At 63.2% G+C, this 26,610-nt stretch overlaps 2 protein-coding genes across 9 annotated transcripts; one reads left to right on the forward strand and one right to left on the reverse strand.

The window, feature by feature from the left end:
* Positions 1-40: 40 nt before the first annotated feature.
* Positions 41-1,554, forward strand: LRRC26 (leucine rich repeat containing 26). The gene is made up of 2 exons (XM_004423683.3): positions 41-917; positions 1,000-1,554. The coding sequence occupies exons 1-2, from the start codon at positions 245-247 to the stop codon at positions 1,308-1,310; spliced, it is 984 nt and encodes a 327-aa protein (XP_004423740.1). The 5' UTR covers positions 41-244; the 3' UTR covers positions 1,311-1,554.
* Positions 1,248-25,883, reverse strand: GRIN1 (glutamate ionotropic receptor NMDA type subunit 1). 8 transcript variants are annotated; one of them, XM_014782349.2, is made up of 21 exons: positions 25,626-25,883; positions 22,916-23,050; positions 20,118-20,294; positions 17,879-17,941; positions 16,995-17,095; positions 12,491-12,612; positions 12,244-12,418; positions 10,918-11,062; positions 10,737-10,820; positions 8,617-8,758; positions 8,343-8,470; positions 7,935-8,099; positions 7,749-7,867; positions 7,514-7,626; positions 7,292-7,440; positions 7,036-7,193; positions 6,578-6,739; positions 6,247-6,356; positions 6,000-6,145; positions 4,655-4,765; positions 1,250-2,659 (listed from the first exon to the last, which is right to left on the reverse strand). In XM_014782349.2, the coding sequence occupies exons 1-21, from the start codon at positions 25,881-25,883 to the stop codon at positions 2,543-2,545; spliced, it is 2,880 nt and encodes a 959-aa protein (XP_014637835.1). In that variant the 3' UTR covers positions 1,250-2,542. The 8 variants fall into 8 exon arrangements, with proteins under 8 accessions (XP_087274846.1, XP_087274847.1, XP_004423737.1 ...); XM_004423677.2 differs by having other exon boundaries at positions 1,251-2,292; XM_087418720.1 differs by lacking the exon at positions 4,655-4,765 and having other exon boundaries at positions 1,248-2,659.
* Positions 25,884-26,610: the final 727 nt, after the last annotated feature.

Here is a 26,610-nt window from a genome sequence, read left to right on the forward strand (position 1 = left end):
TGCTGGCGCAGAGCCAAGAGGAGCCCAGAGCTCTGGGACAGATGGGTGGCCGTGCCGGGCGCTGGCTATGTGCCCAGCCCCCGCCCTAGGCGCGGGACCAGCCATGGGACAGGAACTGCCGGCCCTCGAGCCGGAGAATTAATATCTGTGAGGGTGCCGCAGGGACGGACCGGCTCCGGGGACGGACGGGCTCCGGAGACGCACGTACAGCAGGCCTCCCACCGCGGGTCCCACCGCTGCCCCCATGCGGAGTCCCTCTTTTCTCTTGCAGCGGCGGCCGCCGCTGTTGCTGCTGCTGCTGTCGCCGTGGCCAGTCTGGGCCCAGGCGCCCACTGCGGCCGCCCCCTCAGGGACCCCGGGTGCCCGGGACTGCCCCGAGGCGTGCGCGTGCGCATCGGGCGGTCAGGCCAACTGCTCGGGGCGCGAGCTGCCTGCCGTGCCTGCGGGCCTGAGCCGGAGCGTGCGCACGCTGCTGCTGGACCACAACCGTGTGCGCGCGCTGCCGCCCGGCGCCTTCGTGGGCGCTGGCGCGCTGCTGCACCTGGACCTGCGCGGCAATGGGCTGCACTGGGTGCACCCGCGGGCCTTCTGGGGTCTGAGCGCTCTGGAGCAGCTCGACCTCAGCGCCAACCAGCTGGAGGCGCTAGCGCCCGGCACCTTCGCGCCGCTGCGCGCGCTGCGCAACCTCTCGATGGCCGGCAACCGGCTAGCGCGCCTGGAGCCTGCGGCGCTGGGCGCGCTCCCGCTGCTGCACGAGCTCAGTCTGCAGGACAACGAGCTGTCTGCGCTCGCGCCCGGCGTTCTGGCCGGCCTGCCCGCTCTCAATGCGCTGCGCCTCCGCGGCAACCCCTGGGCTTGCAGCTGCGCGCTGCGCCCGCTCTGCATGTGGCTGCGCAGGCACCCACAGCCCGCGCCAGGTGAGCCCTGGGGTCGCGGGCGGGCGGGGGCGGCCACTGACGCCGCCGCCGCCGCCTCCTGACGCCACCCCGTGTCCCGCAGAGACCGAGACGCTGCTCTGTGTGTCGCCGGTGAGCCTGACGCTCAGGCCCTTGACCGCCTTCCCCGATGCCGCCTTCCGCCACTGCGCACAGTCACTCGCCCCGCGGGACCTGGCCGTGGTCTACGCACTAGGGCCCTTGTCCTTCCTCGCCAGCCTGGCCGCCTGCCTGGCGCTGGGCTCCGTGCTCACCGCCTGCCGCCGCCGCCGCGCCGCCGCCGCCCGCCGCCCGCCGAGGAGACCGCCGGATCCCGGCCCCTGCTCGGCCTCGCCCGAGGACCCTGGGAGCCCCGCTGCCGCCGCCCAAGCCTGAGGCTGCCCTCGAATCTTCCCTCTACTCCCTGCCCTCCTTCACACCCCTGCAGGCGTCAACAAGTAACACAGACCGAACTTCTCGTGACATTCCTTTAGGCATCACCACTGCACACACCGGGTCGTGGGGCGGTGCGCGCCGGGCCCTGGGACGGAGGGGCAGCGCGCGGCTGCGCATGGGCCGCAGGGGAAGGCACGCGCTCGGACACGGGAAGGGCTGGACCTGTACAAGGTGGTGGGCAGGGCTGAGGACAGTCCTGAGCCAGCGTCTGGAAGCCCATCCTGGGCTGCAGGCTGGAGGAGGCAAAGACAAGGCTCGGCCCTCTGGAGTCCGGAGGAGAAGGTCGGGCGGAGGCAGCGGGAGCCGGAGCGCGCCCCTGGGAGGCGGCTGCCAGCGGGGGGTCGGGGTCTGCCATCGGGGAAGGGCAGGGCCAGCTCGGAGGATGGGGTAAAGTGGAGGCGGGGCGAGGGTAAGAAGAGGGTAAGAGGTGGAGCCGAGGCTGCCAGGAGCAGGCGCTGGAGGAGGGGTGACCCAGCCAGCTGGGGTTGCGGCCCCCAGGCGGCTCTGGTGGTGGCTGGGGAAGGATGGGGCTTCAGTCTGTGCTCCAAGCCCCTCCGTTGGGGGCCAGGTTGGCCCCTCTCCCCACTGCTCAGAGACCCCAGGGCCCTGCCTCTGCCGGAGTGCCCTGTGGCCCTGCCCAGCCAGCTCAGCTCTGGCCCGTCCTCAGCCGCTCTGGTCCGTGCCTCGGTCCAGCAGGGGCTGCCCGCCAGGCAGCAGGGCGGGCGGACGGACGGACGGGAGGCCCAGGGTGGGCAGTCTCGGGCAGGTGGGCTTCCCTCAGGCCTTCCCGAGCAGCAGGACCCATCAGTGTCCTTGGCCGGGCTAACTGGGCAGGTGGGCGCCTCCGGGGGCCTCACACCACGGTGCTGACCGAGGGATCTGAGAGGTTGAGCGGGCCCGTGATATCAGTGGGATGGTACTGCTGCAAAATAGAAATACACAGACAAGGCAGCCCGTTAGCCCAACGCTCGGGGGCGTGCGCGGGTCCGGGACGGGTGGACCGGCCAGCCGGCCAACTGGCGGGCAGGCGGGCGTGGCCTCGGGGAGGCTGGGGGGCGCTCCTCCCCCTGACCCCGTCGTGCTCCGGGACTCTGCGTGGGCCGGGCCGCTGTCCCGTCCGTCTGTCTGTCTGTCTGCGGGGGAGGGGGGCAGAGGAGGGCGGGCAGGGCGTCTCAGCTCTCCCTATGACGGGCACACATCTGCAGCTGGCCCTCCTCCCTCTCAATAGCGCGTCGCGGCAGCACTGTGTCTTTTTGGTTTTGCAAAGCGCCGCGTCCACCCCCGGTGCTCTATAAATAAGAACCAACAATCAATACCCGCTGGCCCCGCGGCCGCCAGGGACCCCAGCCCTGAGTGCCCAGTGCCGCCCTGGCCCGGACCAGCCACAGGACAGGGGCAGAGGATCTCAGCGGCCGGACCGACCCACCCCTCCCGAGAGCCCCCCACCCAGGCCTCCCCCCAAGCAGGCGCTCAGCCTGAAACAGAGTGGGAGCTGGGCTGCCCTCCCCCGCCCAGCCCCCCCAGCTGGCAGTCCCCCGAGTCGTCCCTGCAGGGTAAGGCCAGCCCCAGATACCACATGGCACCAGGGCTGGCCTGGGATGGTCCCTGGTGCCCAGGGAGGCTCGGGCGAGGAGTCTGCTGGGAGCACGTCTCCGGAAAGGCCCTGTGAGGGTCTCCGAGCTGCACCTGGACCAGCTAAGGGGCATGTGTGTGTCTGCTCCGGGTGGTGGTGGTGGTGGGGGCGGGACTCAGTGACAGCCTCAGAGAGTGGCCCATCACCTGTGTGACTTGTGCTCCTCCTCAGCTCTGCCGAGATACCCTCTCCCCTGGCCTGCCCCACCCCCGCTCCTCTCTGGTCCTGTGTTCTCGCTCTCCTCTTCCCACACCCCTGGTGGGGCCCCTGGCTCAGGCACTGCCCACTTTTCCAGGACTGGGCAGCCCCAGGCCTGTGCTCCCAGGCCCGTGGACACTCACTCTCCACCCACCCTCCCTGTGCCAAGCCCCTCTTGGGAGGCAGAGCAGCCAGGACTCATGGGCCTCTCTGGGGGTATCCTGGTGGCTTCACCCTGGACTCAGATCGCTCTGTGCCAAGCCCTGTCTGAGTCCTGGAGGTCTGCCCCTCTTCCCATGCCCTGGGGAGGAGAGGGGGGCTGCAAATCCCACTTCCACCTTGGAGCATAAGCCCCTGAGGGGTGATGCAGCTTCCTGGGGGCTGGAGGCCAAACCTGCCCCTGAACTGCAGTGAGGTTGCTGGGGCGAGGGCTGTGCTGGCTCTGGGTGGCCTCCTCCCCACTTGGGACCAGCAAAGCTGGATCCGTTTTGGGGGCCTTTGGTCCAAGTGTGCACACCTGGTGCAGTGACAAGCTGCCCAAGGCAGGAGGGCCAGGAATTCTGGGCTCAGGTGGAAGGCCTAGCTCTGACTGGCCCTGTGGGGTGGGGCTGGGGTCAGGAGCTGAGGTTCTGGTCTCCTCTGTGGAGGCCTCCCCTTCCTGAGCCTCTGTCTGGGAGCCTCCATTCCCCCAGCTGAGTAGGCCATGCTTGGCCTGGGGTGGGGGCCGCCCACTATGGTCCCACCCATTTCCCCACCTGATGGTCCCATGTGGCTGGGGGCCTGTTCCAACTCCAGGCCCCAGCCGTCCACCCAGATGGAGCCAGGCCCGGCCCCCAGCCCCGGCCCACACAGAGACCACATGGAAGGGACGCAACAAGCATGGCTCTGGTGAGACACAGGAGACAGGTGTCTGAGTGGCGGGGCTGGCAGCCAGACAGATGGGCGGAGGGGACATCACAGCCACCCCTTCATGGACGTCGCAGGGAGGGAGAGAGGGTGGCGGGCCCCTCCAGGAGAAGCCGGAGAAACGGACGTAACAAAGAGGTGGTGTGGCCTCCCAACGGGTGAGGAGCCGGGGCAGGGCGGCTCTGGGCTCCCAGGGACCCCGGGCACGACCCTGAGGTGGTGAGGCTGACTGGCCGACCAACGACATGACACAGCTTCAAGATGGCGCATGGCGTCATGGCATGGGGGGGCAGACTAACGCAGAGACACATGGGGAAAGAGGATCCAGCAAGGGCCAGTGGGAGAAAGGACCGAGAGAGAGAGGTCTAGAGAGTCGGAGAGAGAAGACCTAGTGTGCTGGGCAAATAGAGATGAAAGGCCACAGCGGTCAGAGGTGGGGGTGGGATGACGGGGAGAGGGAGAGGGCACGCCTGACGCACGGGACACAGACATGGAGGGCAGGCGAGAGAAGAGTCGGAGACGTGGGACTGGGCGTTCTTCCCCTTACCGTGTCTTTGGAGGACCTACGTCTCTTGAAGCTGGAAGCCAGGGTGGAGGTGATAGCCCTAAATGTGGCTTTCTTTTTAGGGTCGGGCTCTGCTCTACCACTCTTTCTATCCTAAAATGAATATGTATAAGTGATTAGACGGCTAAGGGTGGCGGCCACACCTGCCCTCGCCTGCTTCTCGGGGGCCGCTGCCCGGCCTGGCCGGCCACTCGGGCCCTCGCTCCTGCCTGCCTTCCTGTGCTGGACAGATGGACAGACAGCACGACATGCACAGGCGGCCTCTGCTCCTGCCCGGGTCTCTGGCCTGACCTTGCTCGTGCTAGGGCTGGGCTTGGGGGGGGTCCCGTCTGGCTCTCTTCCTGAGAGGTCCGCCTGGATCCCTGGCGGCCCTGGTTTACAGGTGTCCCAAGGAGGAGGGGCCCTCCGAGCACTGAAGGGGTTGCCTCGTGGGCCCTGCCAGCCATTCTGACCCCCAAGGGGTACACCAAGATTCAGGAAGGGGCTGAGGGGCTGAAGGTAGGTGCCAAGATGAATTGGAGCCATAGATAGATGGAGGCAGCTCCCAGGACCTTGGCTTTGGGTCTGATGGTCAGGATGGCCCTGTGCCCACCAGTGAGAGCAGCGACCAGGTCCCAAGAGCAAGAGTGGGCAGATGAGAGGTGTGGGGGCTCCAGCAACCCCGTCCCCCCGTGGCCCTCCCTCTCTGCCATGCCAGCTTCATCCCAGGACACAGGCTCTGGGGAGGTACCCAGAGAAAGAGAAGAGATGGAGCAAACCAGAACTGGACCGTGGGGCATGAGCCTGCGGGCCTGCACAGGTGGGCTGTGGCTGCCCCACATGCAGCCTGTCTCCCGCTGGCGGCAAATTCCCACAGACACAGCCTGGGGCGCCAGGCGGGGCGGGCTGGCGGATTCAGACTGGAGTTATGCAGCACAGAACACAGCAGGACAGCAGGGAGGGGCTCCCCGGAGGGTGCCAAGGAGGGGTGTGGGGCGGCGAGGGCAGAATGCATCTCAGACTCACGTGCTGCACCCAGGTGGGTCCCTGTCTTACCCTGCCTCAGTTTGCCTTCCTATGGAATGGGCACCGGTGGGCGACTCTGGAGACAGAGGGGCCAGGCAGAGGCTTGGAGCAGGGCGTGTGGCCTCCCTCGGCCGGCTTTGCAGTGGGCAGTCACCTGCAGGTGGCCCTACACCAGCGCTGCCCCTGGCTGTGGCTCCTAGCTCCAGTCCGGCCCACGTGGGCTCCCGGGAGTCAGAGCCAGCGCTTCGGCCTGCAGGGATGGAGGAGGGCCGGGGCCAGGCCGGGCCATGGGCACCAGGCCTCGGAGGGTGGCCTGCCCTACCTGCAGGTTCTTTCGCCACACGTTCACTGCTGCGAAGGCCAGCTGCATCTGCTTCCGGCGAGCATCCTTGTGCCGCTTGTAGGCGATCTCGATGAAGATCAGGAAGATCCCCGCCACGATGCCCCCCGCCACCAACATGAAGACCCCTGTGGGCCAGGACCCAGTGCCTCAGCTGTTGGCTGGCCAGGCACGTGACCCTGGAGAACCCACCCAGTGTTGGCAGGGGTTGAGGGGATGGGGGACCCACCTGCCATGTTTTCGAAGGTGAGGGTAGCAGGGGCGTTGCTGCGCGAGTCACACTCCTGGTACCGCACCCACGTCTTGTCCAGGTCTTCCATGAAGCCGTTCTCATGGGACCTGGGCGGGCGGGGCGGTGAGCCGGGGCGGGGCTAGGAGTGGGCGGGGCGTGCGAGCCGGGGCGGGGCCCGGGGCGGGTGGGGCATGTGAGCCGGGGCGGGGCCGGGCGCGGGCGGGGCCTAGTCTGGGTGGGGCAGCACCTGTGTGGCGGGGTTTGGCGCTGGGGAGGCTCTTGGAGAGGGGGTGGGGAACGGCGGGGACGGCGAGTGAGGCCGACTCACTTGAGGATGGACAGGGAGACGTTCTGCTTCCAGGGGCTGTCCTTGCGCATGCCGATGCCGAAGCCCGAGCGGAAGAACAGCTCGCCCGTCGTCACCAGGTCGCATTTCTGCGAGGCCTCGAACTCCAGCACTGCCGAATCCCAGATGAAGGCATGCAGCTTGCTGCGGGCGGGGGCAGGGGCAGGGGTCACGGGAGCCCTGCACAGTCGGGCTGCCCTCGCTCCCGCACGCACGCTTACGTTCCTTCGTCCGGCCGGCCAAGAAACCTCCATCCCCCTCCCGTGGTTCCCATCCAGCCTGGACACTCACTTTTCCTGAATGGGTGGACGGCCCCTTTTGTCCCGCCTGGCCCTCCCGGTCCCCTCACTTGTCCCCCCTCTCCGTTCCTGGCCCCTCACGGCCCGTCCCCTCATTTGCACTCCCTCCCGGTCCCAGCCCCTCACGGCCCGGCCCCTCACTTGTCCCGCACGGCCTGGATGGCCTCGGCCGCGCTCTCGTAGTTGTGCTTCTCCATGTGCCGGTACATGGTGCTCAGCTCCACCTGCCGCCGGAAGTAGATGTCCACCGAGCTCTGCTTCACCGTCGCGTAGATGAACTTGTCCGAGGGGTTCCTCAGCTGCCGGGTGGAGGGCGGGGCTCGCGGCTGCTCCAGGCCCCGCCCGAGGCAGACTCCCGCAGACCTCACGCCCCCGCCCCCAGCCGCGCCGGCCTCACCCGTGGGTCGTTGATGCCGGTGATGCGCTCCTCGGGCCGGTCCAGCACCAGGAAGGCCGCCAGGTTGGCGGTGTAGGAGGCCACGATGATCATGGCGAAGCCGGCCCACACCATGCCCAGGATGCGCGCCGAGAAGCTTCGGGGGGCGCCTGCAGGCAGAGACTGTGAGCTCCGGGCGGGCGAGCGGGGGCGGCGCGGGACGGGGCCCGGGCGTGGCCTCACCTTCCCCGATGCCCGAGTTGAGCAGGACGCCCCAGGAGAACCACATGGCCGAAGACAGGGTCAGCGCGTCCTCCTCCTCCTCCTCGCTGTTCACCTTGAACCGGCCGAAGGGGCTGCGGGGCACAGAGGGCGGGCGGGAGAGGGCGGGAGAGGCAGCCCCGCCCTGGCCCTCGCCCGCTGCGCCCTCCCCGCCCGCCCCGCAGGTGGAGGTGTCCGGGCCCCGGGCCGCGCTCACCTGAAGCGGTCCAGCAGGTACAGCATGACGGCCACCACGTGCACAGACAGCCCCACCAGCAGCCACAGAGTGCTCTGGAAGGGCTGCATGAACGAGTCCAGCGTGCTCCGGGGGATCTCCTGCGGGCGGGCAGGCCGTCAGCGCCGCCCGGGCCCTCCCAGGACCCACCCCTGCGCCCCTGCCCACCTTCTTGACCAGAATGGTCAGGCCCTGGTACTTAAAGGGCTTGGAGAACTCGATGTACTGCGCGCGCTCGTTGTTGATGGTCAGCGGCGCCACGATCATGTCGGCCTGCCCGCTGAGCAGCTCGCCCATCATCCCGTTCCACTCCTTCTTGTTGCTGTTGTTCACCTGTGGGCGACACAGCGTGGGGGAGGGGGGCGCGGACACGGTCGGCGCCACTCCGGCGGCAGGCTCGCGCCCCAGCCCATCTCAGGGGTCGCGCACTCCAGACCCCGCCCTAGCTCGCAGACCCCGCCCATCCAAACATGGATCACGCCCACTCCCGGCTCCGCCCCAGCCTGCAGGCCCCGCCCACCCAGGGCCCTGCCCCTAGCAAGACCCGATTCACCCGGCTCCAAGATTCACCCGTACCCGCTCCTGCGTGCCGAACTTTCCATCGGCCACCAGGTGCACCTCATAGGTGAAGTTCATGGTCCGCGCCAGTTTGATGAGCAGGTCGATGCAGAAGCCGTAGCAGCACTGAGGCACCGTGCGGCGCGCTAGGGGGTGGGGAGGGGGTGAGCGCGGGGCTCCGGGCTGCGCCGCCCCGCCCCTCGCCCGTCCCGCCCCGCGTCCCTGCTCCTGCCCCGGCGTCGCCCGCGCCCCAGCCCCGCCACGCCACGCCCCGCCCGCGCCCGGCACTCACGGCTGCCTGGAGACGTGTCGTTGGGCCCGGTGCAGATCACCTTCTTGACAGGGTCCCCGTTAACTGTGAACTCCTCCTTGCACGTGCCGTCGCTCAGCGTGGGCTTGACGTACACGAAGGGCTCCTGGTGGATCGTCACGATCTAGTGGGGAGGGAGACCCAGCCTGGACCACTAGCCCTCGGCAGACCCGGGGCGCTGTCGTCTTCTCAGCGCCCACTCTCCCCTGGAGCCCCTCCAAATCTCCGACGTTCCCCCACCTCCCGCCGCTGCCCCTCTCTGGAGCCTCCCCGCTCGGCTTCAGGCAGTCAGTCCACATCTCCCCGGACACCGTCGGCATCACCTGCCCGCTGCCCTTGGAAGGGGCCCCAGACTCTCCGGACCCGCCCACGCCACCTCAGCGTTCAGAAGGCACACGGCCTCCCGAAACACTGTGCCCTTCTCTTGGCCGCTTTCCCTTGGGGTCTGGGCTTACACATCACTCCCTCCATCAGAGGAACCTGCTGGAACGTCCAGTCTGCCTGAACACCTTCTCTGACTTCTCAGAGATGAGAAACTCTTCGTCCCAGCCCACAGCCTGCCCCATGTCCCCCCGATGCGGACAGGGGCATGTCTACTGACACTCGGAGCCTGCACAGGACCTGGGACCCATTTGGCTCACCCTTATCTGATCATCTACCCTTCCCCCCTCTTCCCCTGCTGAGGCTGCCCTCTCTTCCATGGCCTGCCTCTTCAGTCCAGGGGCTCCTTGGGGCTCATGCTGGGGCTCTCTCCTCCCTATCCTTCAGGGGCCCATAGCCTGAGGGTGGGGAGGACACATACGGGGCAGAGGGGGCTGAGCCGAGCACAGCATGCTGACCAGGGGTCCGAGGGGAGGTGATATTGGTGTTGATCGCGTGCGAGGCACCCTCCACTGGGGGCTCAGGGAGGGTGAGCCTAAGGGAGGCAGCCTGAGCCTCAGCCTTGAGGGCAGCATTTTGGCTTTTTCCCCCAGGGGACTGGGAGCCCCTCAAGGAGCTTATTTGCTTTTTACGCTTTCATCATCTTTTTCTATTACACAAGCAATATATGTTTGTGCTTTTAAAAAGTCACTGAGACCAAAAAAAAAAAAAAAAAAAAAAAGGAAAAGAAGCCACCTGCATCTCGCAGTCTGGATGGGACCATCTGACCGTCGGGTTTTGGCTGTTCCTTTCAGACTTTTCAACACGAGGAGAGGCCACATTGGCTTTGGGAAAGCCCACTCTGCCTGTCCCAAACAGTGGTGACCCGTGGGCAGGTGCTGACAAAGAGGTCTGGGTGAGAGGCCCCCAGCTGGGGGGTGGGCTCAGAAACCAGACAGAGTCAAGACACATTTGAGGACCTGGGGACACTGGGAGAAGTTTGGCTGGGCACATTGCACTTAGAATCCTTGCCTTTGGAGATTGAAGGCCCTGGCCCAGTGCTGGTGTGGGTCAGCATGGGGAGGGACTCTCAGTAGATCGCCCAGGGAGGGGAAAGGGGCCCGGGGGTGAGCCTAGAGGGGCAGGGAGGAGTCAGGCCAAGGAAGAGAAGCTGCGAGGGATAAGGCCAGCCCAGGGAGGGAGCTCCCCGAGGCCCAGGGAGGGAGTAAAGGAGGGAATGGGCTGCCACAGAGAAGGCAGGGGCCAGGGTCTAAAGGACAGCTTGACTCAGTCATGGCAGGAGGCCGAGAAGGCTAGGGGAGTGGTGGCTAGGACCACCTGGAGCAGTGATGAGGATGTGGAGGTGGCATTCCCAGGGCCAGGACTCAGGACAGAGAGTGCTAGAGCTGAAGTTCACAGAATGACCACCCATCTGTCTCTCTGTCCTTCAGCTCGTCCCCAGGGGAGTCCTGCCCCACACGGCCTCCCCAGACTTAAGGGGGGCTGGTCAGGAGGGGCACTGGAGAGAGTCCATGGGATGAGGGGCCAGTAGCTTCCTCTCCTCCCTCCACCTGCTCTCCCTGCTTCCTCTGCGGTGCCACGTGTGTGTGATGGCAGCCAGGTGCTGGTCCCATCCCCACCTCCTTTAGTCACTTTCATTCGCCTCACTGTCCCCTTCTCTGGGCCTGAGAGGTTTGGAGTGTCCGGAGTGTGGACACTGGGGCAGGGTGGCAGGCCCCCACCTTCAGTCTGGTGGACATCTGGTACCCTGGGGGCTTCTCCGTCTCTCCGCCTGGCCAGATGATCTTTCTGTCGTTGGGGATGACCTGGGGGTGGGAGTATGAGATGGAGGGTGGCCACGCAGGGGTCTTGGCCCCAGGACCCTAAGGCCCCAGCCCCCACCCCCTCATGACCCCCACCTACGTGGGTGCCATTGTAGATGCCCACTTGCACCAGCTTGCGGTTCTGCAGATTCATGATGCTGTAGTTTGCGAACTTCCGGTCCCCGTCCTCATTGAACTCCACGCGGCCGGTCACCCCATCAGCATACTTGGAAGACATCAGGACTCTGGAGAGGACATTGGAGTAGACTTATCAGGGATGCTCTCTCTCCCTCTCCTCCCGAGCAGCTCAAGCTCCTCCTTCTGCCCCAGTCCCAAGAAGGAAAGATCAGCAGATGTCAGACCCTCGTGCTGTGTGCCTGTCTGCCTGCACCAGATGGACAGCACAGCTATGGCAGCCCAGCAACTCCTGGGTGTCAGACCCTGTTTCCAGGGCTTTCTGTAGGTTGGGATGTTCGATCCTCACAACAGCCGTTCTTGTTTTACAGATGAGGAGGCAGAAGCCCAGGGAGGACGCAGTGGCCCGTTTGCCAGCGAGTGGGGGAGGCAGGGTTGAGTCCTGTCTTGCTGCATGTGCACATCCGTGTGTGTGTGTGTACACGTGTGGTGTGCCCATTGGGCCATATCTGTGTGCACATGTGATCCTTGTGTGGGGTGCACTCCCATGCATGTACTATGGCACATGTGTTTGTGCCATGTGCCTCTCTGATTCTGTCTGCGTGCACACACTTGTGTGCACATGTGCTGCCTGTACCGTAGTTGTGTATGTGTGCTCCTGTTGTGGGCACCATGAACCATGTTTCTGCAACATGCTACTCAGTGTTTGCTACTCAGTTTGGGGGGGGTTGTCTGGTGATGGGCTGGGCTTGCCCACCCTGGTGGCATGGTGTCCAGGGTGCTGTGAGTTAACTCTTGTCCCACTGCAGCCATCCACTTTGGTCTCTGGCCAGCCCTGGTTCTCTACAGGCTTGGGTGCCATCCTTGGGCTCCTTGTCTGACCTCCTGGGTCCCTGGAAGCTCCCAGTCCCCACTCGCAGTAGAAGCCTCCTCCCAAGGACTGTCAGCCACCCTGAGGAGTGGGGTGGGGTCTCAGGGTTGGCTGCAGTGTTAAAAAGTGGGGGTGGGAGCAGTGGAGAAGGCCAGGACTTCAGTGGCATTGGAGGCATTGGTGTCAGTGTTGAAAATGGGGCGGATGATTATCACCGTAGAGATGGAGGTGTGAGTGGAGGGGAGATGGGGGGGGCCGGGGGGGGGCAGAGGAGAGAAGTGGGAATGGTGACTGTATCTGTAGGATGCGGGCAGCAGGCTGCGCTGGACCAGCCGCTGAAGAGCGGCTATTTCTACCTCCTAAGAGTGCCCGCCCATCGCGAAGGCGGCCCGGTCCACCTCTGAGAGCGGCCCCACCCACCTCTTGAAGAGCGGCCCGGTCTTCCAGATGTTGGTGTTGCCCACGCAGCCCCGCGGCGGGTCGGTGATGTTCTCCTTCTCCAGAAGCTCATGCACGGCCTGCGCCACCACGCCCACGGCGTCGCTGATGTGCGCCGACTCGTTCTTGCCGTTGATGAGCTGCAGCCCGATGATGCCTGGGCGAACGTCCCTTCGCTTAGAGCCTGTGGGGGATCCCGTCCGCGGGACCCCAGAGGCCCAGCACTCACCGTCCGGAGCGTAGCGCAGGGCGTTCCCTGAGATCTCGCGCTCCCCCACCAGCCACACGTACCCCGAACCCGTCATGTTCAGCATCGCGGCTGCGCGGTACACGGTGGCAGCATCGTCCTCGCTGTGGGGTAGAGCGGGGTGACGGGCCAGGACTCCAGCCGTCCCCCACCCGCGGCCGGTTCTCAGGTCCTCCTCTGGAGCGCGGGCCTGCCCCCGCCTCTCCCCCAGCCCCTGGCCTGGAGCGAGGCCCGGAGACACCGCAAAGGCCACCAGGCTAGCCCCCACCCCCAACCCGCACCTGGGCCCGGTGACCCCGCACGGAAGTGACAGGAGTGGGGCCCAGACCCCCAGTGCTTCCCAAGCCTCCATTGCTGGCCCCCAGCCCTTGGTGGGCAGAGTTAGACAGTGATAGATCGTTACGGATTGGTCACTTGCTTACCAGGTACCAGCCACTGTTCTAAGTGCTTTACATGGGCTATCTTATTTAATTCTCACAATATCCCTATGAGGGGATACGTTAGTACTATCCCTGTGTCAGGAGGGGAAACTGAGGCACCCAGTGCGCGCAAGTAGTGGTAAGTAGCAGAGTCAGGTCTGTGCCTGGACAGTCCACCCTAGAGCCGCTGCTCCTGTGACTTCCTGGACAAGCCATACCCCCTCTGGTCCTCCATGTCCAAACCTGTGAAATGGTCACGTGCTGGTGGGACCCAGTGCCTGGGAGCTGTGCTGAGCATTGCAGCAGAAGCTGCTGGAGAGAGAAGAGGGGTGGCCCTTCTGGAGTCTGCACAAGCAGCTGTGCTTCCCCTGCCATCCAGGCCTGGGGCTGCTGGCAGGACAGAGCACAGGCTTTGCCTTGCAGACACGTGTGGTCCTGAGCTCTTGGGGTGTCTTTGCCGGTGAGGTCCTCTGGACCTGATCCCCTAGAGCTGGGGTCGCCATGGTTGGGACAAGGACCCTGGACCTGGACCCAGCAGGGAAGGGAAGGTGGGGCTGTGGGGGCCACTGAGGATCCTCCTCCTGCTCCCACCTTCCTTTCCCTGCCAAGACGGAACTGGGCCCAGATGGGCCTGGACCACGACTGGCACTTTGTTTCTCCAACGCATGGGCAGCGGGGTGCAAAGAGGCTGGACAGTTTGGCTGAGTGTCAGCTTATTCTCACAATGGCTGACCCTGGAAACCAAGGTGACCCTAGGCTCCCTATGGAGTCTGCACCCAATTTTCTCAAGGATTAGCCAATGGAGAAATTCAAACCTTCAATGTTTGCTCTAAGTGACAACGCTACCATGGGATGTAAGCAACACAAAACAGAGGTGTTCCAGGCAGTGCCACACCAGTGACCCAAACGAGAGCATCCAGCCAAGATCGCCAGGCAAAGCCAACCCTGTGCGTGTCGGGGCGCAGCGTGCCACTGTCAACAGTGCCCACAAAACCTGGCAGAGAAGCTCGTCTGCCTGACACAGTTCAGGTCTGTGACGTTTGACTGGGTGGAATGAGCACACACCTATGCCTATATCCGGGTAAATTGGTATCAGTGGAACGGTTGTAGACAAAAGCCCGATCAATCCATCCAACTGTGTTATGGAAATAGTCGATCCCAGTAAAGACAATTTCAGGAACATAAAAATGAAAAGTTGTGGAAACAAATTCTCTGCACTTTGTAAAAACTTGATCAAGAATTAAGAATGGTTTCATGAGGTCTCTCTGCAAAATGCTCTCAACAGCCCTTATGTGCAGTGTGCCAAGGTGAGGTGCCAGGGTAAAGGGGACCTATGTCTGCCACTGCCCAGGGCACAGCCTTGCCTCCCTGGGCTCCTGGGAGCTGAGCGTGCTGGGCTGGCTGGTCTGCCCTCCGCTGCAGACTCTGGCCTCTCTGCTCCATGGAGCTCAGCATGTCAGGTGAGGGATCCCGTCCAGCCCTGACAGTCCAGGGGCCTTGCATGGGTTCAACAGGGGTGTTGGTGGGTGTGGTTGATATGAGGGCTGTGCCTTTGTGGGCAGTGTATGTACATGTGTGGATTTAGTGCATGCATGTGGTGTGTGTTGTGTATATGGTGTATGTACAAATGCCTGAGTACATGTGTGCACTGTGTATGCAGGAGTGCAATGTACATGGTGGAGAACATGCATGTGCAGTGTGTATGCACATGTATATAGGTGTGCGTGTGTCTGTGTAAGAGTGTGTGTGGTATTTGTGTGTGTGGTGTATGTGGTGGTGTGCCTGTGTGTGTATGCATGTGAATGTCTGTGTGTATGTTTGTGGTGTGTATATGGTGCATGTGTGTATGAACATGTGCATGAATTGTGTATGGTGCGCATCTGGTGCTCACACATATAAGTGGATGTGTGTATGTGGCATGTGCATGTGTATACAGTATGTGTATGTGTTCGTGTGGGTGTACATGCTGTGTGTATGTGTGTGTGCGTGCTTGGTACGTGTTGTGTATGGAGTGTACATGGTGCGTGTGCATGTGTAGTGTGTGCAGGCATGTGTATGTACGGTGTATGCGTGTGTGCACAGATGGTCTGCATGTAATGGGTGTGCAAATGTGCGTGTGTTGTGTATGGTGTGTACGTGGTGTTTGTGTGTGTGTATGGGTGTGTGTTTGAACACATGGCGTGTGCACATGTGTGTGTATGAGTGTTGTGAATATGCTGTGTGCCTGTGTACATGTGCTCATGTTTGTTTAGGTTTGTGCATGTGTGTGTGAGTGGTACGTGCACACATGTGTGCATGTGTGCTGTGTGTATGATGTGTACGTACATGTGGCGGTATACGGTGTGTGCTCATGTGCATGCACACATGTGGTGTGCACATAGTTCGTGTGCATGTCTGTGTGTGTGTGTAGTGTGTGCAACTATGTCATGACCACGTCCTCTTCCCTGGACTGACCATGTTCTTGGAGCCACGTCTGGCAAACCTGTCCTTGATCCTGGGGGCTGGCGACACACAGCAAGCCCCCCTCAGCCTATGTCTGGGGGGCTTCCCTGTGGCTGCAGCATGTGGCTCAGGGTCTCATTGACCAGAGAGATAACAGTGAAGAAAGTGCCCACCTCTCTGCTGGGACCCGAGCATGGCGGAGTTCTGTGGGATGGTTTTATGCGTGGCTTTCTGGCCTGTGTCCTGGTGGCCACTCTGATTACAATGTATGGATTGGGCAGGTCTGGTTTGCTGTGACCTCGTCCTTTGTAAAAGTGCCCAACAGTTGAACACCTATGTTTTGGGGTAATGGGTTCCTTGAGTGGCTCTGTCCTGGATGAAGGGGACTTCTGATCACCAGCCAACTGTCCATTTGCCCATCTGTCTGTCCATTGGTCCACCCATCCACTCATCCATCCTCTTATTCCACCACATCCACAGAATCTCTCTCAAGCCCTGTAATGAGTGAGGGGAAGGGTAAACAAACAGGGAAATAAAAGGAGGGTCAGGCGGGCTTTTCCTGGGCAGGGCATTCCCTGGGCAGAGCATTCCCTGGGGCGGGGCTTTCCCCGGGGCGCGACTTTCCTCAGGGCGGGGCTTTCTCTGGGCGGGGCTTTCTATGGGGCGGGGCTGTCCCTCGGGCGGGGCTGTCCCTGGGCGGGGCTTTCTCTGTGTGGGGCTTTCTCTGGGCTGGGCTTTCTATGGGGCGGGGCCTTCCCTGGGCGGGGCTTTCTCCAGGTAGAGCTTTACTTGGCTCTGTGCCTGAGGTTTGTCGACTGAATGTGCAAAAGGACACCTCCCCTGGCACTCAGAATATTGCCGTCTCTTTCCAGCCTGCGGGACAACAGCGTCTGGGGTGTGTTCTCTGGGCGAGGTGACCCCTGCTGTTTTTCTCCACTCTGTTGGAGCCTGGCAGAGCTCCTAGGACAGGGCAGACAGTCCACCCAGGCCCTCCTGGCTGTCCCATGGGGTGGGGTTCTTCCTTTTCCTATTCCGAGTGGCCTGGCCTTTCCCTTCCCAGGAGAACTTAGCCATTTGCAAATAGGGGGAATTTTACTGTGGGCTGGTGCCAGAGGTCACAGTGTGGGCCAGGCCCTGTTCAGCGGCAGCCTGGTTTTCATGGGTCCCTAGTTGGTTCCTCTCTTGTGCTGCCTACTCCAACTGCTCCCATCCTTCAGTGCTATGACTCGGGCCCTCTCCCTGCCATGGGCCTTCCCACCTGGACTCACCTGCATGCCACACATCACTTCCCCAGGCCCCTTCCCTGACCCCAGCTCCCAGAGCCCCATGTCACCCCATCTATCGCCTGGATCGTGTTGGCCTTCCTAAGGGCAGGGGTTCATCCATCTCCTGTCCCCAAAGCCCAGCTCAGGGCAAGCAGCAGCAGGTGTCTGTGGAGGGAAGGACCCAGGGAGGGGTGGACAGACAGATGGTGTTGCCTTTGCCAGGTCACCAGGTATATGTGGCAGGGGCTCTCTTTGACAAGGGCATTTTGGAAGCTGAAGCTCAAATTCAGCCCAACAGTGCCCGGGCCCTGGTCAGGTACAGCTGGGTGAAGTAGGAAGAGGGGCCTGGCCTGGCCTCACCTGGCAGAGAGGATGATGACCCGGGCCTCCAGTTCCCGCGCCTCCATCAGCAGAGCCGTCACGTTCTTGGTCCCCGGGTCAAACTGCAGCACTTTCTCGGCCTGTGGTGTGAGCAGGAGTGTTAGCAGGCGGCCTGCGCAGGGGACATAGCGCCTCAAGGGTGAGAGTCGGGCCGCAGCCGCTAGGAACCCCGAGGCAGCTTAGCTAGGGCTGCGGTGGCCTGCACCTGCCACCTGTGCTGTCCACTTGCCTTCCTGGCTCCTGGCCTGGCCTGGCCTCGCTCGTCCTCTCTTCAGCCTGCTCACTCTCCTGTGCTCGCTCTCTGCTCTCTGCATCTCTCTTTCCACCTCACTCCTGTCCTCATTTTTGCACTGAGCATGCAAGCTGAAGTGGACCGAGACTCAGAAAGAGGCGTGCAGCGGACAGGAAACAGAAAAGAGTTTTGGAATGCAACCGGGAGTGGAGATGGGGCTGACTTGTCCAAAACCACGGGAGATCCTCTCGGGCCTGATTCCGAGGCCCCTGCAGGAGTGGCCCAGACCCCGGCAGGCAGGCGGGCAGCTGGGTGGGTGGGCTCCCTCCTGGGTTCCTCGAGGAAACCCTGGGGGTCCCAGAGATTGCATGCACTTCCCGGAGAGCAGCTCCTCCTGTGGCCGCGCCTGCCTCTCGGGCGCAGGCCAAGGCCGAGGCCGTGGTGGGTGGGCCGTGGGTACCCACGCGGCCACGCCTGCCCACTCCTGCCTGCGGCTGCCTGCCTCTCGACCTCACTCTCCTCACTGCTCGAGCCTGTGGCGCGGCTGGGCCAGACGGCGGCCCTAGTGGCCGAGGCGCCGAGGCCAGGGCTCCCTAGTCGGTGGGTGGCGTGCACGTCCATGCATATATACCTTGGGTCCGCGCTTGTTGTCATAGGACAGTTGGTCGAGGTTTTCATAGTTCCTTTTTTTACTCTGATGAATAATGTGCACAGAGAAAATATGCAGACACAGAAGAAGATTATAAACGGTTGAAAATGACGGCGCTAAAGCTATCACACCACCTCCTCGGACGTCTGCAGACGGGCCGGACCTGGAGCTCGCAAACACCTAGGCCGGGGCGGGCCGGGGCTGGGCGGGGCCGGGGGACGAGGGGTGCGGGGCCACTGAGGCTCCCTCCCGGAGCTGTGCTCTTGGAAACGGTCACACTCAGGAGAAAGGGAGGCCCTGTCCACGTCCACTCCAAACGTGTCCCTTTGGGGTCCCACCTGCCACCCCCACCCCTGCCATGCACCTGCTGTATGGCCCCAGCAGTACCCACCCCACCCCACATCAGTCCTGAATGGAGGGTGAGCACCCCCTCCCCGCACCCTGTCCCCTATGTCCCTCCCCCGCCCTGCCTCCTCCCTTCTCCCTCTCTTAGAGGTCCAGGTGTTCTATTCCCACAAACTGGTGTGCGCACATCTGTCGACCCACGTGTGCGCTAGAAGTTGAGTGTGATAAGAGTTTGTGTGCACATGCGTGCACAGGGGTCACATGCACGCGTGGACGTCTTCGTGGGAGCGTTAGTCTACATAAGCCCAGAGTGGGGACGTGAGGGCCAGTGCCGTCTGAGCACTCGTGTGCATGTGTGTGTGACAGCTAGTGGGGTGAGTGTGCGCACGGGCCACGTCCCTGCGTGTGAGTGCCTGGGCCTGGCCATGGGAAGGCCTGGGAAGGTGCATGTGGTCTGAGTGTGTGGCAGAGGTGTGCAGTGTGAGGAAGTTGTCTTGGGAATGGTCATGCCCGTGAGAGTGCGTACACGTGGCTGGGTGTGCGGGGTGTGACTGATGAGCATGTGTGCATGTGCACTGGGCTTGCGAGTGTGTGTGGCCATGGGTGGGCATGCCAGAAGGTGACACGCCTGCCGGGCACGGGTGGTGCTGTCTCGGGAGGGGTGGGGCCCTGCAGTGCTGGTAGCCAGCCCTCCCTCCCAGACTCGGCCAATCCCCTACAGCAGGATCCCCCCAGGACCCTCTGGGTCTGCCCTCTGGCTTCACCCCCCAACCAGTACCCTCTGCTCTCTTCAGGGCCTGTGGTACCTTGGGGGGGCCCCGGGTTGGCACTAAGATTGATGAAGCCAGCTCTGACTTCATGGATAGAACATGCTCCCCGCCGCCCCCTCCGTCTGGCCTCCCAGGGCCCTCCCCAGCCTGGGCCTCCCTCCCTCTCTGCCCCGCTTGGCCTCCATCCAACCCAGGGGCTGTGGCCTGGGTGCTGAGCACCCAGGGCTCTGAGCTGGGTGAAGGCGGAACCCTGGGCCTCCTCTGATGAGCACCAGCTCCTCCTCAGGCTGGTGGGGGGGGGGTATGGGGGTCACTTGGACCCCAGCAAATCCCTGCTTTAGTGTTGCCACAGCCCCATAGAGTGGTATCCAGGCTGGGATGGGGTGGTCAGTGTGTCCTAGAGCCAGGAGTCTAATTGTTCCCCATGAGGAGTCCAGAGCCCAGCCCTGCCGTGGGAGGTGAGAAGAAGGCACCGGACACAGTGGGGGAGCCGGAGGCCTGAGGGGGGCAGGCCCCAGGCTGCGGGGGTGGGGGGTGGCTGATGTCCGTGGATGGGACTTTGGTGAGGGTGATGGGCAGCTGGGAGGTGGAGGGCTGTGGGGGAGGCAAGGCCAGCGTTAGGACGGGGAGTGGGTCACAGGAGGGAGGGGACCGGGTCCTGTGGGGATGGGCATGGTGCGTGGTCACCATCACGCGGAGGAGGGCGTCCTAGGGGAGGCCGCTGCGGGGGCTGGGCCTGTGGCCTGCGGGAATTGCGGGGTGGGGGCGGGGCAGTGAGGGTCCGGCGGGGTGCGGGCCTGCGGACCAGCCAGGAGGGCGGGAGGGGTGTTTGCGGAGCTCCAGGTGGTCCTGCCCTCGCCCCGCAGGGACTGACACGGAGGAGATTTCGACTAATGGCAAAAGCGAGTGAAATGAGCCGAGGACAGGCTGGGGCGGGCGCTCGCCAGACGCGTGGTGCTGACCATGCACGATGGAAAGAAAGGGTGTTCACACACGGGCCACAGACACAGCGGCGGGCGCTCGCCCGGCTCCTGCTCCGGCTCCTGCTCCGGCTCCTGCTCGGCTCCGGCTCCGCGCCGAGGCGCCCGCCCGCGCCCGGGCCTCACCTTGGACTCGCGCTCCTCCAGCAGCGTCTCCAGGCGCTTCTGCGCGGCGCGGCCCTCGTGATCGTCGCTGACCAGGAGGATGATGTGGTTCCAGCTGTAGACGCGCATCATCTCGAACCAGACGCTCGACTGGTGGGAGTAGGGCGGCACCGTGCGCAGGAAGCTCAGGTGGATGCTCTGCGGGGACACGGAGGCTGAGGGACCGCAGGCACCCAGACCTCGGCGAGGGCAGCGCTGGTGGACCGGGGCTTTCCCCGACGCTGCCCTGACACCGCTGGGGGACACTTCCAGACCCCAGACACGGGGGTCCCCACTGCCTCCCACCCCTCCCCTTATGCCAACGGTGGGCGCTTGCCAGACGGCGGAGACCCGGCTTCCTCCCACCCCTGCCCTCACACCACTGGCTTCTCCTCCCTCCGCGCACATCATGGAGTCTGAGAGACAGGGGCTGGGTGTTTGCCAGCAGCACCCTGACGGAGACATGGGGTCTCTGTGGGCTTGCTCCTGGGGTGAGCCCCCCACCTCCCCGGCAGCACCCCCTGCTGGACAGCTTGGACTCAGAAAGTTCTCCCAGCATGCAGCATCTCAAAGATCCCCTCTGGGGCTGCAGAGGGTCCTTCCCAAATTTACATAACTGTAGCATTTGTTAGGAAGTCTTCACTCTCCGGGCTATTTCATCTCTTTGCCAAGCCCAGAGGCTGTCACTGGCTGGCTCGCCTTGCTTGTCTGTGTGCACTGACCGCCAGAGAGGGGCATGCTAGGACTTGGGCATGGAGCAGCTTATGCCCTCCTCAGCCCACGTTCTGTGTCTGTCCAGTGAACACTAGTCCCTTTAGTGTCCCTACAGACCCACACTGATCTTGCGATCCTCTGAGACCTCTAGATTCTTTTTTCACCTGCTCCCTCTATGTGGCTTGCGGACAGTGCCTTGGGACCCAGGTGCAGGAACTCCCCTTTGCCTCTGTCCATCATTCACCTGGCGACACAGCTGTAGGTGGGCTATAGTCGGGGTCTTGGCCTGGCTCTCACCCAGGCCTTCCTGGTTTATGTGTTGGGCACAGCTTGGCTGTGGGTTGGGACCATGAGTGGAGCCAGGGTGGAGCCGTGAGGTTTGGCCATTAGGTTTGCCCTCATGCTGGACCAGAAAGTTGAGTCACGATCGGGCTCTGGGCTTGGGGCACATGAAGCGCTGGAGTTCTGCCCTGGGAGAGGGCTCCTCCGGCTGCTTTCCTGCGCTTTTCTCCCCTTTGCAGATGAGGAGATTGGTGCCCAGAGAAGTGAAGGAGGCAGTGGCTGGAGGGAACAGGAAGAGGTCCCCCGTTTCTCCACAGCTGAGGGCCAAGTGCCTCTCTGAGCAGTTTGGGTTCCTCAGCTGCACGCTGGGGCTGCCAGAGCCCCAGGAAGAGTGGCTGCTCCAGTCTCCAACTGACCTCCCTCAAGGGCCTTCTCAGAGAACTCCTCATCCTGGACTCGCTTTCCCCTCGCCCCCATGCAGACCCAGCCCTGACACCCCTGGGCCTTGCTGGGATGACCTCTGTGCTGTAGGCGGCTTTCTCTAGGACTCTGGGCTCCTGGCAGGATGAATTTGGAGAAGATGGGGAGACCCAGGAAGCCCCCACCGCAAGGCCCAGCCCTCTGGCTCCTCAGCTAGGGCACCAAGCTGGATGTCCCCTGCTAAGTGGCCCCTCCGGGTGTGTCTGCAGGTGGCCCCAGACCTGGAGGGAGATGAGGAGCAGGCTATGAGAGCCCTCCCAGCCTCTTGGTGGTCAGTGTGTGTCCCCAGCTGAGGGGTCTCCCCAGAATTGTGGGCAGACGCTGTGGGAGAGCTGTGTAGCCTGGAGCAAGCATCCTGCAAAACCAACCCAGTGACCTCTTGGCTCTTCCAGCTGCCGCTCCAGCCAGATTCCCAGCCTGTGGGCCACGAGAGCTCGACATGATGCTGAGGGGTGGCCAGGCCGGCCCCTCCTGCCGTGAGCCGCCTCCTCGCTCACCCTGCACTAACGCGGCGCCCTCTTCCCCCAGGCCTGCGGTGGGAGGGGCTGGGAACCACAGCTTCATGGCTGCCTGGTACCCGGCTCCCAGGCTTTCCCTCCTCCTGGATCCCCCATTCTCCAGCTCCTCAAAGCCCGCCTGTTGTGTTGTCCAGGGAGCCTCCCTGTCTGTCTCTTCTCCAGGCCCATGGGGACCTCTGCTGCTTCCGGGGCTTGCTTTTGGTGCCTGTCACTTGTCAGTGGGCCGTCTGCCCGAGTACGTGGGCGTGTGTGGCTGTTCACGTATGTGGGCATAGGTGTAAGTGTGTGAGTGAGTGTGGGTGTGTAATGGAGCATGAGTATGTGGGGAGGGTGAACATGTTAGTGTTATGTGAGTGTGCACCTGAGTGTGTGTGAGTGTGTATACATGTGAGTGTGTGTGTAAGAGCACATGAGTGTGTGAATGTTTGTGTAAGTGCACACATGGATGTGAGTGTGTGGATTTGTTTGTGTGCTGTGAGTGTGTATACAGGTGTGCATGTGCATGAATGTGGGTGAGTTTGTGTGTGTCTGTGAGACTATCAGTGTGTATGGGTGTCAGTGTGTGAGCGTGCCCAAATGCGTGTGCTCATGTATTGCCCTGCTGCTCTTTGAGCACAGAGCCCATGATCCGAGCACCTCTGTCTGTGCCCCTGCCCTGTCCTGGCACAGCACCTGCCCGCCGCCCTCCCTGGGCAACTGCTGGTGGCCCTGGGCTGCAGGAGCCAGCCACCTGGGTCTCAACTTGGGGGCAGAGTGGCTGGGTCCCCATTGAGCTGTCAGGCTTACCTTGTCTGAGTAGATGGACATGCGGGTGGTCAGCCCCAGGACGGGGATGCGATAGAAGCCAGCTGTGTAGGAGACGGGGGTGGGAGTGAAGTGGTCGTTGGGGGTAGGTGGGTGGCTAACTAGGATGGCGTAGACCTGTGGACACAGGGGACAGGGTCAGCTCAAGTGGGGGCAGGCCAGGCTCTGTGCCAGAGCCAGCCATCCAGAAGCAGCAGAGGCTGAACCCGGCAGGCGGATGGTGGGTAGGAGGACCAGAAGGCACAGTTTTGGCACAAACACAGCCCCAGGAGCACACACCCACGAGGCAGGGGGACAAGACCCCATAACCACCCTCTGACTATAAACAAATCGTAGGGAGAGGCAGAGGCAGAGCAATACTCCAGGGACCAAGAGGACACACAGGGAGAGGACAGACCCCCCCCTCAAGCTTCTCCTGCTTGAGGAGGAGTGAGGGCCTCCCCTCACTCCCCCCACCCTGGAGGGCTGCCCTGAGGTGTGTAGGGAGACCCTGAAAGGGAGGGCGAAGGCCTGTCCTTGTGATGTCCTGGAACTGTGCACGCCGCCCTGGGGTGGGCTGGGGAGAAGGCCTGGTCCTGTGTCACGCTGACAGCACACCCAGGACAGCCACTGTCCCTTCTCCGGGGCAGAGGTGGGCAGAGGTTGCTGCTCCAGAGATGGAGGGCAGCTCCAGGAGGTCTGCCTTGAGCTCCACAGACCGAGCTATAGTGGGAGAAGCCGGGCAAGGAGCTGCCCGGAGGCCTGGGTCCCTTCACTGAGGTCTTCCAGGGGCGGGCTGAGCTCGGCTCAGTGTAGACAAGACCCAGTGCTGACTTTGAGTGCTGACCACATCCTCAAGGAAGGAAAGGGAAGGGAAGCGCTGGGGGGCAACTCAGCCTTTCTGCCAGGACCAAGGCCCCAGTGGGCAGGTCTGAAGCCAGTGGCTCAGCCCCTGGGGGCAGGGAGACAGGGTCGGGGGGCAGATGGCTTGGCAGTTCCATGCCACCCTCACATTAGCAGGACTGTGTCTGTCCCACCTCTGCCCTCCCCTCTCTGAGCCACAGGGCCACAGGGCCACAGGGCCCACCTGCTTCTACAAACGCTGGCCCCACATGGTGAGGACGGTGGCTACAGTGCTAGCACAGCGCCTGGCCTGCAGGGTGTGCTCAGTGAGTGACAGCTGCTGCTGTCACCTTTGCTCCCGGCACTGGCTGTTCCCTGAGGGGACAGTGCCGACAGACAGAAAAACTGAGAGTGAGTTGGAGGAGGGATCCTCAGAAAGGGTCCCACCTGGACTTCCTGACTCCACCCCTTCATGTCCCTCCCCCCTCCCAGATGGAAGATGTGATGGAAGCTGCCAGCCACAGAGGCTTCACCCAGTCCTGTCCCATGCTGCCCTGGGCTGGGGCATGGGAGTGGCTTGTGAGGTGGAGAGCGGGAGATTTCTGGGCAAAGCTCTGGCTTCTGCAGTTGGAGCTGTTGGACTGGCTCTCCCACCCAGGCCTCACCTCCAGTCTGCACCCTGAGGACCTGGTTAGTGTTTGCACGAGCATGTGTGTGCACGCATGTGACCATGCAGGTGTTCACAAGTGTGTGCTGGGATATGTGTGTGTATACTGCATGCCCCAACACGTCTGTAATTGTATGTGTGTGTGTACACATGATTGAGCCCAGTGTGTGTGAGCACATGTCTGCATGTGCAGTTGGGTATGCCAAGCAGTATGTGGCACATGAGTGTGTGTGTCCATGGATGTGCGTGTGGGTGCGGTCAGGTGTGTGTGTGAGTGAGCGTGTGCAACTGATTGTGTAATGCTGATGTACATGAGTGTGTGCTAGTGTAAGTCCATGCATCTCTGTGCACAAACACGGATATACCGTACATTTGTGCATGTGTGAGCATGTGCTTCCATGGATGTGGTGTGGCTGTCAGGTGAGCGTGTGAGCAGCATTGGCCAAGTGTTGTCCGCCTCTTACATAAAGGGCTGCATTGCAGTGATCCCGCGGCTTCATTGGCATTCAGCAGGCGGTGCGGCCCAGAGGCGGATGGCTATGACAGGCGAAATCCCAGGAGTCGTGTCCTCCCCCGCCGCGCTGGCTGCCAGCGGCTCCCATGCTGTGCCCTGACGCCTCCCACACACACAGTCCCCACTCCCACCCTACAGAACACCCTGCTTCGACACCTGGGTCGTTTCCCATCTCAGGCAGACCCGCGGTGGGGGGAAGGGGAGGGATGAACGGAGGTGATCTAGAAGCAGAAACAAAGCTGTCCCCAGGCCCCATCCTGCTTAAAGCTCTGCAGTGCGTGCACGAGGCTGGGACAGGCACCTCTGCCGCCTGCCCAGAACGCCCACCCCCACACTGACAGCCGGTGATAGAACAAACTGCCAAATGCCTGCCACACGTCTGCACACACTGGGCAGGGTCTGGAGCCCTGGAACCCTCGTGAGGACTGGCCACGGCGGCAGGTGACCAGTCTGGGGGCCAAGATGGGAAACTGGCAGGTACTAGTGTTTGGCTGCTGGTGAGACCAACCCTCTCCAGAAGGAGCCAGCTGCTTTATGGGTCCTCTCTTAAGGGGAGAGACAGGGCTAGGAGAGGATTGAATGAAACTGGGACAAGGGGAGGGATGGAGGGTGAAGGAGGCAGGGTGGTGGGGAGGAGGTGGGGGGAGGGGCAAGAGCGCGCGCAGCGGGAGCCCTGGGGGGGCTGGCACCTGGCTGGAGATGAGGTCCTCGCACACCGACAGGGCCATCTGGATGGCGTTGGGCTTGTGGGTGACGGAGGTGGCGTTGAGCTGGATCTTCCAGGAGCCGTGCCGCTTGTTGGCCTGGTTCACGGCCTCGCGGAACATCTGCTCGTGCTTTCGCGTGCTCAGCACAGCGCCGATGTTGACGATCTTGGGGTCGCAGGCGGCGCGGGCGAAGGAGCAGGAGAAGAGCAGGGCGAGTGTCAGCAGGCGCATGGTGCTCATGGGCTCCGGGCGGCGCCCCGGCTCCGGGCAGCACGAATGCGGGGCCCTCGGCGCATCCCCAGCGGGGCGCCCCGGCCGTCCTGCGCGCGCCCGATCCCGCAGGCTGGGGGCGCCACGTCTTCCCCGGGAGCCTGAGTCCGGGGACGTGTGCGGGAGGGAAGGGGGCGCGCGAGGCTTCGCAGGCTGGGCTGTCCTGGCGCGCGGTGCCCGCGCTGGCCCGCGCGGCTGGCGCTGTCCGCGGTGCTGAAGCGGGTCCCGGCGCTGCTGCGGGCGCCCGGCGCCGAGAGGACACCGCGGCGGCGGCTCCTCCTGGGCTTTGCTGGTCCGGGTCCCGACGCTGCGGCGACTGCGGCAGCTGCGGAGCCGCGAGCGGGGCCAATGTCTCCTACCCCTCCCGCCGCCCCCGCTTCCCAACACGGAGCCGAAGGGGGGCGCCTCCCGCGCAGGAGTGTGCGCCTGCGTTCGTGTGTCAGAACGCGCGAGCGGGGAGCGCCTGTGTGCGAGTGTGTGCGTGTGCGCGTGTGTGGAGGTGTCACTGGGACAATGACCTGGCTGTCTCGAACCTGCAGGGAGCTGAGTTTGGGGAAGTGAGAGGGGGTCCGTGTCGCTGCGTGCAGCCTTGTGTGTCTTTTAACATGACAGAACGTGTGCCAGTTTGTGTGTGTGTGTGCGCGCACGCGCCTGCACGAGTCCTCACCCATAGTCAGTGATATTTTGGGGCCTGACT

This window comes from Ceratotherium simum, chromosome 29 (assembly GCF_057802395.1).
Source record: "Ceratotherium simum simum isolate JZ-2026a chromosome 29, ASM5780239v1, whole genome shotgun sequence".
Lineage (NCBI taxonomy): Eukaryota > Metazoa > Chordata > Mammalia > Perissodactyla > Rhinocerotidae > Ceratotherium > Ceratotherium simum.